The sequence below is a fragment of the Falco naumanni genome, chromosome 1 (genome assembly GCF_017639655.2).
Source record: "Falco naumanni isolate bFalNau1 chromosome 1, bFalNau1.pat, whole genome shotgun sequence".
In the NCBI taxonomy this organism is placed as follows: domain Eukaryota; kingdom Metazoa; phylum Chordata; class Aves; order Falconiformes; family Falconidae; genus Falco; species Falco naumanni.
Window position 1 is genome coordinate 123,983,090 of NC_054054.1, and position 18,593 is coordinate 124,001,682.

The 18,593-nt window shown below is 42.8% G+C and overlaps 1 protein-coding gene across 4 annotated transcripts in view; it reads left to right on the plus strand.

The window, feature by feature from the left end:
• Window positions 1-18,593, plus strand: part of CEP112 (centrosomal protein 112) — a 171,775-nt gene that overhangs the window by 125,590 nt on the left and 27,592 nt on the right. For all 4 annotated transcript variants that reach the window (XM_040582028.1, XM_040582024.1, XM_040582027.1 and 1 more), the window contains one exon: window positions 3,669-3,818. In XM_040582028.1, coding sequence (XP_040437962.1) covers window positions 3,669-3,818 — 150 coding nt within the window. The remainder of the gene's footprint in view (window positions 1-3,668; window positions 3,819-18,593) is intronic.

Sequence of the window (18,593 nt, forward strand, 5' to 3'; positions counted from 1 at the left end):
TTTTTCATCTACTTTTTAATCTCCTGAGCAGCCAGGAGGACTGAATCCTCCCTCTGTCAGCGGAGGGGAAGGTGAGGTGCCCCGTCAGCCAGCACGGCTCGTAAAATCAGGAGCAGTTGCACCACCAGGGCTTGCGTTCCGTGTTGGGATGGTGTTTGCCCGCCCGCTGACGGCAGGACAGCCGTCCCCACGCTGCCTGCGGCATGTTGTCGCTCCTAGCCAGTTCAGCATCTCTGCCCAAAATAACACTTTGAAGAATGTCAGCGTCCTGAAAGCAAACTGGTTTCGACTTGAGTTTTTGTTCTTCGGAGTGGTCTTTTGAACATGGAAGAGGAAAATGTGTCTTAAATTCACATGTATGCTTTAAAATGATAAGACGGGATGATTTTTACATATTTCAGCCTTCAGTTTGAGTGACAGGTAGTACTGAAGTGTGAAAAACAATGGAGATGCAACCAGAAGTTAAGCTTTTAATAATAAGAAAATTGCCACAAGGATTTACGTGGAGGTGTCATTCTTCTCATTCCTCCCAACCGCAGCAGAACGCCTGCCTTTCGCTCACAAAGTGCGTTTTCAGCAATTGTAGCGATAGTCTAATAATACTCTTTTAAAATCAATGAAAACACTACGAAGAATGGTTTGGAAGCCTCTAAGCTAGGCGGGAGCCATCAGTGAGACGGTAACAAGAAACTGCAAACTCTACTGTTTTACCAACACTTTAAAATATTTTAAAACTCTAGATTTCAGCTTTTCAGCTACCTTTGGGCCTCGCTCTCTGTAACAGTTGTCCAAAATTGTGACTTCAGTTGTGCCAGTGAAATTTATTGGACTACCGCTTTTACACACTACATTTTTGGGAGGCTGCATTTATCAGAATCGTTGCTAAATACGTTTTTACATTATATTTCTAAAACCTAATGTGCTTTTTGCACATTTATTTGCATACAGAGAGGTTGTGGGGTCTCCATCCTTAGAGATATGTAAAACCTGACTGGACAGGACCCTGAGCAACCAGCTCTGGGTGACCCTGCATGGAGCTGGTCCCTTCCAACCTCCCCATTCCATGGGTCAGTGGGAGGTCAGAGCACACGCTCTCCTAAACGCCCTTTTAGTCATTTGGTGAGAGCCTTATTTAGCAAGAAAGAAAGAACCACCACCACCAAACCCTACTTTTTTTTGTTGGGTTTTTTTTTTTTGTCTTGCCCTGTGAACCGGCATAGCAGAATATCGATAAAGCCCAAGCAAGAAGGTTTAATGCATGCCAGGTCGTGAGGAGGAGACCCTGTCATTGCTGACAGGTTTGCCTTTTGTCACTGTCGTTTCTGTTCCTGTCGTGCCTGGTGAGTGCAATCAGACGTCAGCCTCTCGGTGCCAGCCATAGCGTACTGCCAGTACAGAAACGGGTCTTGGTCCCTTGGTTAAAGACAGACGGAATAGTTTAAGGATTTCTGAATTTTTAAACAAGGGATAAGGGAAATTGCTTTAATTGTTACAGTGGGAACACCTAGGTAGTGTAGTACAATGTAATAACCTTGTAACCTAAACGTCATAATAAATTTTGTCAGACTGAAATTTATTGGCTTGTAGAATGGAAACATTTTTAGACTTTTTTTTTTTTTTTTTTTTTTTTTTTTAAGCTAGGCATTGCTGCAGCTAATGTGCTGTTCTCTTTACTGGGGAGAGCTGGACCCAGTGACCAGGACTGGCACGGCTCCGCGCTTTCTGTGGCAGGCACAACACAGACATCATATGTCAGGGCTATTTGGCACAATACAGCAGTTTCGCCCTAATGTCTGAATTTCTTTACTTTTGTGGGTTTGAATCAAATCCCTAAAGTTACTTGAACATAGATTTTTGTTGGTGGTTGTTTTTTGGTTGGTGGGTTTATTTTTTTTTCTTTTTTCTTTTTTTTGTTTTTTTTTTTTTTTTTTTGTAGTTCAGTATTAATAATAGGTCAATTGCAACTTTTCTTGTGGTCATGTTGCTGACAACATCTGTCTAATCTTACTCTCTGTGGCCTCTTGGAACATTCGCTTTTAACACCCACACAGAGAAGATATTTCAAGAAATTTCCTCTGAAGTTTATACAAAGTAAACAGATTATTTTTTTTCTCTGAAAAGTACTGCACAAAGCAGATCTTTCTCCATCGATTCATGCTGAAATTTCCTTGCATGCATTTCAAACTCCTATGCTAGTCCAGGGTCTTAACTCAGTAAAAGCTTTAAATCTCATTTTTGTGGTACCTTAAATAGTTTGTTACTTTGTTTTCTTTTTAAAAAGGGTCAAAATGAAACATACACGAAGTGGTATAGGTTGGCACGGCTTCAAGATGCTATCTCAACAGTTTGATCCGTTGCTTTCTCCTGCCTTCTCGCTGCAGGTGTTACACACCTAGCAAAGCTGAATTTGTGTGAGCTGTGTCATCTAAATGATGACCTAAATTGCTAAGCCAGTGATATTGCTTAATTCTGCCTCAAGAGTCGCACCTATCCAGCTAATCTCTAAACTTTGGCCCATTGATCTCATTAAGAGCAAACTGCCTCCCTCTTGATTGGCGGTGTTATCCTTTTTAGTATGTATTTGTTTTTAGAATAGAAATACAGAAATATCTGTCTAGGTGTTACTCATCATCTGTGTTACTTTCTGGGGTTTTCAGGGTGTAAATCAGAGCAGTAAATTTACAGTAGAGTTTTAATCTTCTTTACCCCTTCCCCCATGATTCTAGTACCTTCACTTGAGCACATTCCTTACTATGTAGTTACTCCTGTCCTGTTAGTAGTTGTTTCAAAATGTTTTTTTCCTAAAGAACTGTGGCCTGAGTATAGTTGCGTGTCTGTGGCAATGAGGAGGCCTTGCAAACACCCAAGGCTGAGCACTCTGGTCGTCCCTCCCTGAGCTGCCTATGTGCTAAAGTGTTTTTAGAATTAGGTTGTATTATGCTGCTGCAGCAGCTTAACCTTAAGCTTGAATATATACATTAAAGTCAGCGACTCTCCCATATGTTTAAGAGCTTTGGTGGGTGATGACATGTCGGCATAAAATTCTGTAAATATGCCTAAAGGATCAGGTTTAATTATGACTTTCCACAGTGATAAAAAAGGTGAAACAAGTCCATTTCAACAAATCAGGAGTGAATGGTTTAAGGGTCCTGGGCACTGAATGAGGCCCCCGCTGTCCTGCTGAGGAGAATGCGCTCCTTTCAGCAGCTCAGAAACTTCACCGTCAAGTTTAAATTTCAGCCCAGTATGTAAATTTGGGTGTTTTCTTCTCTGCAGTATCAAGCTATAAAGTGTCCTTCTAGAAAACACACACCACCATCATCACGCTGTATATTTGCACTACTGGTTTCGGTGCAGTGAGAGACTGGGAACGTGCTTGATTTTGAAGATCACAGATGTGCTTTGTTCTCATGAGTAAATATTTTGGAATGTCATAGCAGAGAACCCTTCCAAATATTTTGTGTTCAGCAATTTTTGTCGTTTGCAGCCTTACTCTCTTCCTTTTTGTCGCGTGGAATTTCACGCTTGCTAGCATGTAATATTTTAATTTTAAAATATTCAGCTTGCACAACAGAGTTTGCCAATGCCATGCCTTGTAGCGCACGTAAAAACATGAAACACACGTGCCTTTTACTGAAGAGAGACTGAGCGTGCTGTTTTCTTCGCAGATCATAGCTGAGCTTAAGACAACGGTTGCGTCCCTGGCGGAGGAGAGCAGCCGGCAGCAGCTCACCGCCCAGCAGCAGCTGCAGGAAGTTGTACAGAAGTTTGAAGATACGAAGCAGCAGCTGATAACGGATAATGACCGAGCGATCAAGGTAATCTGGGGAGTACAGTCACCCGTGCTGCTGGCTGTTGGAGTGTAATTAAAAGTTCTGCAGTGGGCAGATGAATGCAGTTATCGTTCCTGTTCGCACAGTGCTCGCTGGTTCCGTTCGCTGGACCTTGACGTTGACGTGTCTGATGACTCAGGCGCTCTCCTCTAGCTGATCAGGCGTCTGCGTTACATGTTGGCTTTTGGCGAGTCTAATCCATCCCCTTCAGTCAAATACTTAAAACTTTCCTGTTTTCTTTCTTTTACTGGTGACTTAGATATTTTAACATATTTTCAGCACCTTTATACAGTGCTTTCAGTACTTGGGGTAAAAAAAAAAAAAAAGCTGGGAAGTAGGAGAGCTGAGCTGCACCACCTGAGAGCCAGCGGCACAGGACAGCACGGGCTTTAGCCTGGTTTTCACAAAACACTCAACTTGCTTGTTTAAGGATGCAATGAAGGAAAGTATGTTCTTAGGTTCCATTGCAAACTAGATGCAAAATCTGTGCTGAATACAAATGGGATAAAGTATTTATTATTCGTAACTTTTTTTTGTTGGATTAGATTTCCGTAATTTTTGCATCAGAGTTGCGTTCTCTGGCCTTTTTCAAAGCAGCTTTGATTGATTATGTGTTCTGGCCATTTGGACTCTGCTCCTTGCTGCTTTGACACCTTGATTCAAAGTGGCTGCAGAGAATCCCACCTGCAGAAGCAAGCAGAATTATTTTCCAAACATTTTTCCTTTCAGAGTAGTAAAGAGCAATGGAAAATTTTTCAAACTATATAATCTGCTAGGGTTGACAACGAAAACACTTCATTAAAAGTTGTATAGAAGAAGGAAATTCCTTTTTTTTTTTTTTTCTTCATAAAGCCCTCTACTAGGACCAAACAAAGAATTACATTGTTAAATCTAGAAACTCATGAAAAACATGAACTCCTACGGTTTGTCTAACTTGTGCTGTAAAGAAACCATGGGAGCTTTTACATGTTAGAACTATCTGATGTTCAATTATGGTACAGTTAATGTTGTGCTCTATATTGAATGATTTGCATAATGAAATTAGGTTGACATTACTATCTTATCATCTGTGGAGTGTTCTTTTTCCTTTCTTTCGTAAATTGTTTAATGATTTTTTTTTTTTCTTAAGGAAAATATCTGCCTTTATTTCTCTGTGTGTTGAGGAGCAGAAATTTCTTTCTGATCATTCTGTAGTCTCTTCTGTCAAAGCTATAACTGTTCTCATGTCGGCTATAATCTGCTATCCAAACAGAATCACCAGAGGGAGTTTGCGTTATCACTAGGCTCTACAAACAGAATTCAAAAAATCACATTCCTGAGGGGTATAGGTGGATTTTGCCACTTTAGGAAAATGTCCTGTTTGTAGTTCTCCGCTTTTGCAGTGGCCACCTAGATACAGAGACCTGGAGACAGTGGGACAGTCTTCCCTGTAGTCAGATACATGCTGTAATTCCAGTTATCATGCTTACTTTTTTGAGTTATATGTTTGAAAAACATGTTTTAGACAGTTTACCAGGTTGTTTTTTTTTCTGAGCACCTGGGTGCAAATACTACCGTTGCATTTGTAGCTTCACTTAAACTCAGTTACTTTCAGTGGAAATAGTTCAGCTGTTGGTATGGTTCGGTGTTGAACACTAATGATTATAGGTTGTATGAAATCCTTCTCCATGTAAATCTGTGTTCAGCTATTATAAACTTAATTTTTATGTTATTACCTCACGATGTAATGGAATACATAAAACCCACAGAGGGATTCTGCACGGGGTTTCTGAGCAGGTGTCCCAGAGAGCTTTTTGTACGGGTACTGTGAGCATGTGTTCTGTAAGATTTGGTCAACTTGGGGAAGAAATTGCAGGAGCTGTTCCGCATGGAGTTCTTGAACTTTGTTTAACATCATTAATATTGTACTTCTTAAAAAAATCTTCCTTTGAAACCACTGATTTAATGGAAACTTGCTGAAAGCCAGATACCCAAACAGTTCTTAGGAAGGTAAACTGCTGTGTATACTTCTGGAAACAGAAAGAGCTGGGTTTAGTATTTGATCACTTGGTATTTTGAAGGGTCACACAAACTTCTAGATGAGCATATGCAGAAATACTTTGCTTTTTATTAGCCCGGGGCAAAAAAAAATTGGTTTGGGTGAAAGTGGAATCATAGGTGCTCTGGAGATGGGGAACAACATCTAACCTAGGGCAAGCTGAAGACCTTGAGAGATGATGAAGAAACACTCTAAAAACAAAGCAATTCCTAGTATAGCATAGGCCTTTGGGAAGACTTAATATAGTATAAGCTATTAAAAAGACTATCGTTAAAAAGTGGGCATTTGCTAAATATAATGTTGGTTTAAACGAACGTTGAGGAACAGGTTGCAATTTCCTTTCTATGCTCTCGGGTGACTTCCTGTAAGACCTTCCAATTATTATTTCCTTTCAAAGGGAGAAATGCATTTTTACAGAAGCCAACTGGCTCTCAGAGAACTTTTGGATTTAGTCAGTAAAGTGATATCCAGATGTGGATGCCATAATACCCGATTTTGAGGTTAATTCAAATTCTTGACTCTCTTTGCTAGGTAAAGATTTCTAAATTATTATTTTTTCATGATTGCATTCATTTCCTTAATCTTGATTAGGTGTTTTAAGTAATATCTTAAACATTAGTATAAAAGAGTAAATGAAACTTCTAAGAACATTTCGCTTCTTTTGACAGCCCAAAATCCCAATCTGAGCAACCCTTTTTGGCTTCAGGTGGCCTCAGGTTGGGTCAGTTTGAGGCAAAGGCTTCAGGGACTTGGCGTTTATGTTACACCGTGATTTGTCTGGCCTAAGGGCAAGTCAAACTTTGTGCTGGCAGAATCGTAAAATCGGGATAAAATTGTGGCTCATCGCATTCCTTTCTTGTGGCTCGTAAGGCAACCAGTCGGGACGCCGTGGAATCGCGACGTCGAACAGCCAAGCGCGATGGAGCAGGGGTCTGGCAGCCGAGCGACTCCTGCGCTGCCTTTTCGCTGCTGTTGGGTTCGAGCCCGCTGGGGTTACGACAGCGCTGGCGCGGGGAGCGATCCCCAAAGCCTGTCAGTGCCGCGGAGGTACCTTTGCTTTGAACTTCACGGGATTTGCGTTCTTTGGAGCAGAGTGCGAGGACGCTGGGCTGGCCTGGCACGGGGAAAACCCAGCACAGCTCACCTGGCCTCTGTGCCATGCCTCTCCCATGCTGTGCTTACACTTCAAAGATCGGGAATCATTGGTTTAGACCATGGGATTAGTGGAGAGCACAATTATATGAATGCCCTGCAGATGCTTGGAAAAGCTGCTGAAATTGCCACGTCTGTTAACCCAGTTGTGATGCGTTAGACTGGGATTTCAGAAGGCACCTTCCAGTAAGGGTCTGGGTGCCGAGCTCCTGAGAATGCCTGCGCAGGAGCTACCTTGGTCATTGAAGTGTTGTGTAAACTTATAAAGGCTAAATTTAAACTAGCTTTCTTGCATCCCTAGCAATTCATTTTGAACTCGCATTCGTTGCTAGATAGCAATCTAGCCGCAACAACCCGGAGCTCAGTACAGTCAAACGGCCAGAGGATTTACCGGCCTGGTGGCTGGTGGGGCTTGGCACTGGCATGAAGCTGATTGCATTGTAGAGATACCTGGAGGTTATTTATGAAACCCCAGCCTTAGGTGCTTTTTTTTCCCCTTTTTTTTCTTTTTTCTTTTTTTTTTTTTTTATTTTTTATTTAAATGAAATCCTTTTGGATTCTGAGATTGAAAGTTCAAAACAGTTTCTGGGTTTGGAACTGCAAAACATGTTCAGAGCGTTTTAATGTAGAAGCTCATGGCCAAGTGGGGACTCCACATCAAAAAGTAGATTCTGGAAAGAAATGGATGATGGAGAGCATGCAGTGACAAACCCACAACAGAAAAGGGAGAAAATTATGCTTTTTTGCCAGAGGAACCACATTTGTTCTTTGGCTCATATTACAGATTCTAGGATTCTGTTCTATCCCCTGAATTAACACCAAAATTTCATTAGCAAAACAGGGTTTGAAGATGACATATTTCAACACTTTGTGTGTCAGCCAGCTTATGATCAGATTAATTCTGTTAATAAATAAGACTTAAAAGATTTCTAGGAAAGAATGTCATATAATAATGTTCCTCTTCATATGAAAAATTTTGAAGCAGTTGTTTTCTTTGTTAGGTTTAAAAACGTTGAGAGGGAAAAAAAGTCAAAATTGTATTTTATGGTCACAGCAGAACAAAGGGCAAAACTTCTGGTTCTAAATTATCTGGCACCGTGTGGGCCCTGGGTGTTCTCAGCATCGTCATGTATTTGTTAGATGCCGTTGTATCTTGGAGCACAAGATAATTTTCTCTAATCAAAGGTTGGACTGAGGGTTTTCTCAACACAGTGAAATTTCTCAATGCAATTATAACAAATCATTCTAATGAGTCATTCTAATTTGTTGATGTAGGGGTCTAAGCAGAGCTAACTGTCCGTGGTTGAGATGTCCTTGTTAGTGCTTATCAAGGGAGGAGAGGTGTCGGAGAGCACACAGCCTGCGCTGACCTGACCGAGGGTTCAGCGAAGCAGCATTTTTGGTCTTGTCTTACAAATGAGACGCTGGAGGGTAAAGTCTTGACTTTGTCCGTTTGTGGCAAAGATGGAGATGAACCCTGGGCTCCTAAGCTCCGCGTCCACACCTCTGTTGGTGCATCAGCCCTTTGGCGAGAAGAGTTTCAGGATCCAGCCAGCAACAGGACCGTGCAGTGCTGTGTGGTTGCAGGGATACTGGAAGTGCTGAGCCCCCATCTAACCGGTACGCTCGGGGTCTCATCAGACCCTTTTCGGAAAGCTGGGCCGGTTCCGTTCGTCACCTTTTTGTTAAGGCTGCTGACAAGTCTCCAAGCCTTGGCGAATAAAGCGGGAACAATTTACATGTTCGGCATTTTCTTTGTTTTTACAGCAGAAAGACTGTAATGACTGCTTGTTCAGAAGGCTATGGCCATGCGTCACTGATAGCAGAGGACATTAATTAGGAAACAAAAGCCTTGAAAGCTTTTAATACAGTGAAAGAAAAATGAAAATCTAAAACTTAAAGTGAAGACACTTTATTTCAAGGACTTTTTGCCGAGTCCTGACTTGCTCTCTTCTCCGCCATACATTGGTGCAGTAGGGTTAGCTGTTGCAGTCTAGACTGCTGTTGAATAGCTGCATAATGAACTTTTGTCAAGAAGACCTACATTTTTAATAAGCTTTTTAAAGGATTTTATTTTTTGTGTGAACTTGACAGAAGGTGTAGGGGGTTTGTTTGGTTGTTTTGGATTTTTTTCAGCTAACAGTGCCTGTCAAAAGGAGGTCAGCATTTCGCTGTTGAAGCTGACGTTGACTCATGTCTTACAAGACATCTGGTCAGAACATGCATTACTGTGTGCGATGGTTCGATGGCCACAGACGTGCCAGATTCTGTCAGTCACTGAAGATCTTCAGAGATGTCTGTGTCACAGAGTTCTCCAGAGGGATCTCAAATCCATCTGATGGCTTTTGTGGCTAAACGTTACCACGATAGACCAGTTGGCATGGAGCGATAAACAGTTTTAAGGGACCAGCTTGATGTTAAATACGTGGAGTCATTTTTCATGGGTTTCTCTCTCTTCGTCGATGACTTTAGTCTGTAATAAGACTAATAACTCTGCAGTGTCTTTTATTAGCAGGGAATTACAAGGCACCAATGTTTGTACCTTAGCACTGTAAAGCAGCCCTGGAAATTTGCCAGGCAAATAACATTATCTTGCTCATAATTTCCTATATTCTGTTTGATCAGCAAAGGAAGTCATGTCTTCCAAAAGGATGGGTAAATGAAATCGGCAGGTCTTTTACGGTTTTCCTTCTTCTTTTACATGTGGTCCAAACTCTGAGGCACCTGTTTTTCCACACTCTTTGTTTATATGAATATTAGCTTCACCCCGGTTCTGCCTGTTAATGAAACGAGGGTTTAGCCCCGAGTTGTGCAACTGTTGCTCATGCTCTGCCTCTTGGTTCCATTCCACAGTTGTCTTGAAAAGGCTGTATGGACACGTTCATTAGAAATGGTAATACCAACAGGCTGACTTTTGTGTAAAGGTTAGGCAGGTATTGATCGCAACTGAAACTCAGGTTTCAGAAAGTCCTCTCCCCTTTGCAAAATCATCTCTTTTTCTGTGGCCACAGAAATGATTTCATTGTCTGAAGCGTAGTACCTTCTCGTCGGAACTACAGGGTTTCAGATGTTTGGCCAATGAGGCGATGCAAGTGGCTGAGCATCTGTAAGTACTTTATAATATCTTTGACATGCTTTGTGAGACAAAGAATTGAGTCATCTTTTTCTTTTCTTTTTTTTTTTTTTTTTTTTTTTTTTCCTGCAGCAAACTCTGCACTCTGGCATTTTTCTTGACTTTTCATGTCTCAACACATTGAAGAACTTACCGTGGCCAGCAGCAAAATCATACTTACAAGTTTTATAAAAGACTAGAACTAGTGCTTGTCTAGTCCTCTGAACTGCAGGCCAGTTTTATCCGGCAGGTTTAAAAGTTTGGTTCTTTACTTTTTCCTACATTCTCATTGTTGTCCTTGGTGTCTTGCTTTCCCTCCAGAAGACACTTTGCTGCATGAAGTCTTTTTTATTCTTCTTTTAGCCCTAGAAGGGGTGCCACCTTACATCTCCCAGTCTCCAAATTACAGAATTAAAGATTCCGTAAATGCATAATCATAATAAATATAAAGCCTTATATAGCTATGCTATCAGTTTCCGTTAATGAGGTGGACTATGCTAATTTTGCACTGGAAAAACAGCAAAAAAGAATTAAAAACAAGCCATAAAATTCACTACTTTAACTGAAGAGGCAGGAGTAATAACACTAAGTGGGGTCTTAGGCAATTAGAAAGGTACAGGGGAAACACTCTTAGTAGTAAGTGTTAAGTAACACTGACATAAGCCTACACAGCTAATAAGATAGGGCAGACAATGTGTATAACTGTGATATGAGAAAAAGAAAATTAGCTTTTTTAAGGCTGCTGTGATGGTTACAGTTTGCTGTTGCATTTCAAAGATGTTTTACTCTCCAAAGAGCACAGGGGCTTTTATGTGGAGGAGAAAGTAGCGCTTAGAAAGGCAGGGCTGGGGAGATACCCAGAAGTTACGAGGCAGACTGCCGGGGAGGAAGAGCCTGTGCTCAAAAGTCTGGGGCTCTACTGGAGAGAAGAAAAGAAAAAAAAAAGAAGATAAAGATAAAAACAAGTGTCTAACGTCCTCCAAACACAGGGCATCTGTAAAACAGTCTGTGCATAGGACTGTGTAGACTTTCCAAGGGTTGTTCTTTGTTCCAGTTCCAGTGAGTTCCTGGAACGCAGCCGCCTTCCCTGCTCCTGGAACGGCCTTGACTGCAGGGCTTCTCCAGCCGTGTAGGTGGAAACACAATATGTGTGAACCGTGTATTCAACCAACAAAAGGCTGCTGGAGAAAATGACATCTTCAAAGCAAACCTTCCGTAGTCCACAAACATTTATTACTCTGTAGTAAAGATTTTTAAAGCCTGGCACGGTAACACAAGTTACAGGGTTTGGCAAATAGAGATGTGGGGATGTGGACCTGGTCTACTTATCAACAGATATTTCTCTTAGATATCTTTCTTATGGCATGGCTCATCCCGGGAGCGGGCTGAAATAGCACCAGACTGCACTGGCTGATTCCAGCCTGCCTACACAATTTCCACTATTTGTGTAAACATCTTTTTGCAAAACTGTACGTTCTTCTATAGGTTGCTGTTGGTTTTGTGCTAATCGTGGTGCTGGCTGCTCCAGGGATATCAGCAGGAGAGAGTCACTGAGGATTTCAGCTTTATGCATTAAAATGCTCTTGCCAAAGCGAGTGTTGACTTTAGAAATCTTCAGATTCCATTTAGAATTTTCTGCTGGCTCTCTGGCTTTATGTGTAACTGAAACTCAAGCAGATCAAATATCAGAGCATTTTTTAAAAAACGACTGGCTAACACTTGAATGGCAGATCACAGTGAAATAGAAATATCTTTGTTAAACTTACCATTTTCATAATAGTTGGACTTTCGTAAGCGTAACAAGAGAAACCTGGTGAATCTGATACCTGCACGGGGTTAACTATTTACCAATATTTAAAGGCAGGGTAGCAGTAGAATCAAGTGGTCAGTAGCACTTGCAGCTCTTGGAGGGCATTGCCCTTATTTTCTGTAACTAGAGTAGTTTTTTCCATACAAATGAAAATACCTATTGTTGCCTTAGCATTAAAAGATTAGTTACAAAGAGCTAGTAAAGGAAAGCAGCCAAAGCTGCCATATTTCTGCCACTTTCTTGCATCAGTGGAGTTGAGAATAAAGGAACTTTCCAAGTTACAGTACTGTACTTGAAAAGGAAAAAAGTATGCGGTGACTTTTATCTGTGTATTCAGTAGATCAGATGGCAAACTCACCCAGACAGCCTAGCAGGGGAGCAGCTTCTGCTTCTCTCAGTAAGCCCCGAGTGGTGTGAAGCCGCACCAAGTACAACATCAAAAGATACAAATATGCATCGAGTGTGAAGTTTGGGGGTTTTAAGCAACATCTGATTAGCACAACTTGTATATTTGTGAGTTCTAGCTCTGACTTTCTCACAGATTGATGATCAGCAGAAGTGGCTTTTTCATCTCACAAATTTATGTGAGAGGTTAAACCTATAAATACTGTCACCAGACCTGACCCTTCAGATCCTTGATATAAACCTATCCTGTTTCCTTCTAGCATCAATCGCCCCATTGTGCCCAGCTAGAAAATGTGAGAGGTAGCTGTCAGCCAAATTTTTTTCTAGAAGAACGGGATTGTTTTAATTGAATGTTATTATCAGCCAGTTCTTGTGGTTTGACATGGATTCAGAATGAAGCAGTTCATCTGCTTAAAGAATGCGTAGGCACTAATGTAATAACCTCAGTAAGTTTTCGGATGCCTCCATCCTAAGGGAAATTGGTTTGACTTGCCCTTCAGTGGAAATTTTGTGTACTGTTGGCAGCCAAAATAGCACTAGAGTCCAGAAACAGGAGAAATTATTTTCCTGTGTATCGTACTTTGCTCCTTTTCCCATTAAAATCTGTATTGTAAACATTTTCAGTCGGGCTGGGTACACCTTGTTGCCTTGCAGTTCAGGGAAACCGTCTCTACATGTTCATGTAGTACATGTGTCTATAAGAAAGTGAAAGTAGGTTAGTTTTATCAAAAATGCACTTTATTCCTTGAGCCTTTTGCACATGGATTGTGCATGCTCCATCTTGCATGGGGTTTGGGATGCTCCCCCAGGAGCGGTTTATTGCAGCCGATTCATGCACAGCCTGTGCTGCGTTGGTTCTCATCATTGGTGAACGGGATTTGATACAGTCAATGTTTTATTTGTTGACCCTTGAACACGTTCATGAAGAAGACTGAGGACTTGAGGCTGAAGCTTATGGGGAAGACTGGGAACCTCGAGGCTGAAGCTTTTTCTTAAGCTCGCCTGTGCAGTCATCAACAGTTTTGTATCTTTGGCCTCTTCAGGAAGCCTGAGGTCTGTCTGCTGGTGAGGAGATCATTTTGTGGAGCAAAAAGAGTTCACCTGTTTTCTTCTTCAGGGGGCTGTCTGTGAAAGTTATTCTCAGGAAACTGAAACAAGCGTTGCCTACAGGATAAAATTTAGGACTCTAAATGAGCTTCTTGGCAATATCCCCTTCAAAGCTGCCAGATAACAGAGGACTGGAAGAGTGATAAAGCAGAGATTCGTCAAGCACAAGAACTTACTCCTCTGACACAGCCACTTTTTGACTTCTACTGTTACTAAAACTGTCTCTATTTATTTTTAGTTCAAGCTTTCACGGCACTGAAGTCAGTAACTTCAATTAAGTCAGTATGTTAATAAATACAAGACCAAATCCTTCAGGACTGCTGCATGTTCCTATAGGAATCTGATCCCTGATAAAACACAAGCAGTTACCTGCAGTACTGGTGAAGGTACCTGTTGGAACTGCCTTCACCAGCCTGGTCAACCAAGAGACCCAGAATTTATACTTTTAGAGTTGACTGTCTCCTGCATTTGGCACCTCAAGACAAATATATCCTCAGTGAAAATCCCAGATTGCCAATTATGAAGAATTCATTAAGATCTGCTGAAGTTCAAAGCAGAAAGGCCAGTTCCTCGCAGGTCAGGGCAGCTCTTTTCACGGTTCCTGCTTTGCCTCCAGGAGCAGCTCATCTCCAGAACCTGTTTATTTTTCTGCCAGGACTGTTGGCAGGTGAATAGAGTCACATCAGATCACCTCATGAGTATTTTTATGCTGGAAACCTATGCCCTGAACATGCCATTTTCCTGGCCCAGCACGACATGAGATGATGGGTTCAAACCTGTCTGTGTTGGCCGTAGAAGACAAAACACGTGATGCACCATTCCATTCCCTCTCGCAGATCTGCCGTAGAGTCACAGCTCGGGTTGGCGCTGGGATTTGCTCTCCTGCAGGTCAGACCACGGCGAAGGAATAACGCTTCTGCCTGGGGAGGAAGGAGAGCACCGCTTCGTCGCGTCCTGAAAACAAATCAGATCGTTTGTGAAACAAAAATGAGCGAATGCAAGTTCTTCTAGAACCAGGCGAGGAGAAAACAAAACGGTCCCTTTTCCTGAGGAGGAGTTAGTTAGGACATGTCAAGGCTGCATGCAGCTGTGCCACGGCTTAGGACAGCGCAGCACTCGTGCAGTTGCCAGATGGGCAGCGGTGCTAGCCCAGGGTTCACCCAGGCTCCTGCCAGCTGCTGTCTTGGGTGCAACACTTTAGTTTCAGTAGAAGGTTGTACCACCCCTCTGTGTTAGAACTGTTGGAAAGACATTTAAATCCCGAAGTGCTGGAACGTTTCCCTTTGCATTTTCTGCTCAGGGACTGCCATGGGCGAGCTTGGCCTTTTTATTCCAGTCGCCAGCGTGACTCCTGTCTCACCTAGTGTCCACCCTTCCACCCCCAGGATCCAGCCTGGAGGAGGCACGGGATGAGGATGTGCTTACTCGGGGAGGGACGATGCCCCCGCGCCAGGACCCCTGGGCACTCTCCGTGCCGCCGCTCTCTGCCAAGCCTGTTACATAAGAGGGTGAAAGTACAAACGGGAGAAAACTAAAACATGAAAAGTGAGTCGGTTTGCTTACTGAGAAGCTTGGGAGAGGCAGAATGAAACTGTATAAATAAAAATTCCGGCTACCAAATGTCAGATACCCGCAGGGACACCTGCACAATTGGACCAAGCCAGAACTCTGCGGGCAGTGCAAAGGAGAAATCTAAGACGTGCATTGGCTCTCTCTGGCTTCAGAAAAAAACATTGCTTTTCTTGATAGGGCTATGTTTAAATTCCTTGGGGTTTTTATTCCTATTGTTAATATCGTTCATATCCTTTACAGCTTTGCACTTGTAACTCAGCAAGGCAAGCGAGCGATTACCAAAGGCTGTGTAGCAACTTGAATCCCATCAGGGGACGGTAACGTCCCGCATACCTGGAAACACCTTTGACCACAGCTGTGCTCTGAGCTCCAAGGAGGAACTCATACCTCATGTCCTGTTTTCTTCCTCCTACCGGAATAACACATCACTTCTGCTGACATTGGTGTAAATCCAAAAAGCAAGGAGGGCACAGGACACCGTGAAGTACCTGTGTTGTGGTGTAACCCCAGCTGGCAGCTGAGCCCCCGCGGCCGCTCGCTCTCCGCGCCCCGGTGGGATGGGGGACGGAGTCGGATGGGTGAAGGGAGAGCGCTCGTGGCTTGGGGTAAAGGCAGTTTCATAGGTGAGGCGAAACCCGCGCCCGCGAGCCCAGCAAGACGTGGAATGCGTCACCGCGCCGTGGGCAGGCGGGTGCTCAGCCGTGGCCAGGACAGCCGGGCTCCAGGCGCGTCACTGCTACTGGGAGGACAAACGCCATCACTCCGAGTGTCCCCCCTTCTCCTTCCCCCAGCTGTGTGCCGTATGTGACGCCGTATGGTCTGGGCTCTCCCTCGGGACAGCTGTCCCGGCTGTGTCCCCCCACCTCCTTGTGCCCCCGCCTGCTGGCTGCTGGGGGGGCTGAGGGGCAGGGACGACCTGGACTCTGTGCACACGCTGCTCAGCAATAATAAAACCATCTCCATCGTATCAACACCGTTTTCAGCACAAATCCAAAACATCGCCTGTACCAGCTACTGTGAAGAAGATTGACTCTGTCGCAGCCAACCCCGGCACAGACTGATGGGCAAAGGATGCAGTGAGGTCTTTGTTGTCGCTGTTAACATTTACCCTTGCCTTAACTGTTTGCATACTGATTTTTCCTTTCTGCTGTCCTCTACCAGGTCTCCCCTCCATCATGAACCATATGGAAATGTACATTTGCAAGTAGAGTTTGGCATTGCTGTGGGCTCTGTTGCTAGCACCTGTCTCTAATAACCCAGCCGTGGTGGTGCACGTGGGAAGGCTGGTGTCCCTTCTCCCCCCCTGCCTTGCCGTTTGTAAAACCTCCCTCTGCAGAGGACAAGCTTATTGTGCTTCCTTACCAGATCCTGAAACTAGATCAAGATTTTTGCAACTTTAACAATGCTGGAATTCCTAGTTCTTTCACACTGCACCATATATTGGTTTTCCTGCAGTTTATGTCCATTGGTGATAAGTTTTGAGTGTGGAAAGCTCTGCTCTTTGTGCTGCGCAGGTCTAGCAAGAGATGTTAGTATGTAGCTGCACAAATGAGAAACCGGTGGTGCTTTAGAACTTGATCTGTTTTCTGTTATTTTTAATGCTTTTGCATTTTAAAAATGTCATCCATATAAGAATATTTGGAACTACTTACATAACAAAAAAAAAAAAAAAAGAGAGAAAATGAAAAGAGCCTGCCTTCCTTTTAGATGTGCCAAACAGGTTTGGCATGATCGAGCATTCTTCAGCCAGTCAAACTCTTGTAGCATTTTCTACCTGCACAGAAACATCCTCGCCAAGTCTTTCAGAAACCCGAAGACACCAGTTGGGTTCTTTTTCTTGCTCAGAGCATTTTGGACGATGACTGAAGCGTATTGTGGCTATGCAGATTTGACCCTTGTCATTCAAAAGCTGCAAGTTCTGTAGAAGAAACTGCAAAGATTGTTTTGGCTCAAGGAGAATGGAAGTGGCTGTGCTGGGTCAAACTGGGGTCCATCTGTCTGTCTTCTGGGATGTGGTGTCCAGGAAGGAGTAGGAGAGCAGGCTGAAGGTTTGGGGACATTTCCTCAACATACTTTTCCATTCTCCAGCAAGATAACAGTTAAGGGAGTTGCTGTCTGTATGTAATAGCCTTCGATGGCTGTTTGTTCTGTGGATCTGCACAGCTGCTCCTTGAGCCCTTGTGTCCATAGCACTCACAATGGTCTGAGGCAAAATACTCCCTACGGTACGATTTCTGGGCTCGGTGTACCTTTCGCAAGTATGACTGCCTTGTTGTGACCCTGTGGGAGTTCCTTAGGAGGAAAAGCAGAGGGATATCTTGGGGATGCTCGTTAGGCTCACGGGTAACTCAATGAAAACTTTAGGTCCTCTCCTGTCTGCATTTCCACGTAACACTTTTCTGCCGCAGCAGAAAGATCTGCCAACTGAACTAGCACAGTCTTTCAGCCATCGGCTCAAAACTGGGTCAAAAAAGACTTAACAAAAAAAAAAAAAAAAATCAAAACTCCATTGAAATCAGATCTGCTTTGTCACAACTGTGATAGAGTTTTCATGGAATGTCAAGAGCTCTTATCTAAGACACAGCAATAGCTTTGGCAAGTGTTTTCCCCCCTCTCATCCTCTTCCTAGTTTGCCTGTGTATAAATTACACCTAATTTATTACCTGTATTGGTGAAATTATCAGGGGCAGAAGATCAGCTGTAGGGTGTTTGTTTCCAGTGCAGCCGGGCGGTTGCCTGTTGCAGTGATGCTTGTAACAGCAGGGACTCCTGTCTGACCTTCCCAGGGCTGGCTTGGAGGGCACAGACCTGCTGGAAGGTTGCAGATCAAAATTGTCCACTATGCATCGGTCCTCAGAGGCGCAGCAAGAGTCACTCGAGTGGTTTAAATGATTGCTTTTAAGGGAAGTGCAAGCAATAAATTTAAACTAGGCAAATTCTTAAGTTTTTTATTGATGATGCCAGTTCAACAAAAAAGGTTATGCTAGAGCTGAAGAAATAAGGTGGTGAGTCCTCCCAGAAATGAGTTATGCAGCAATTAGAGTAAAATGTTTTGAAGAAAAATCTAGCAGAAATATTTAAATAGGTTATGGGGCCTGGTACTGGTCTTTGCTACATGTGTATTTGTCTACCTAAAATATTCTGTACTATAATTCTAGAGCTCTAAAACGGAAGGAAAGACTTCTGAAGAAGCTGAAATAGATCTTACCCATGTCTAATTTTGGAAAAGAACCTAAACTTAAAGGATTTTAGAAATGTTTAGAACCATTGGCATTATGACAACAAGTATCTCTGTCATAACGTCATATGATTAACTAGATCAGAAACATTCTGGGATGTTCTGATCAGTTATGTTAATGCGTCTTTTAAAAAGTATAAATCTAATGCTCTATAAAATAGATACTTGAAAAACAGTTTTCGTTTTCCTCAGGCTAGTGAGATTAGAGTTTCATAATCTGTTTGACCAGCTGCAGAGGACGTTCTTTTTCATTTTTTCTTTTTAAGTAAATGAGCTTCATCTCAACATGATTAAAAAAAAAAAATCAAGCTTCAAAAATGCACAAT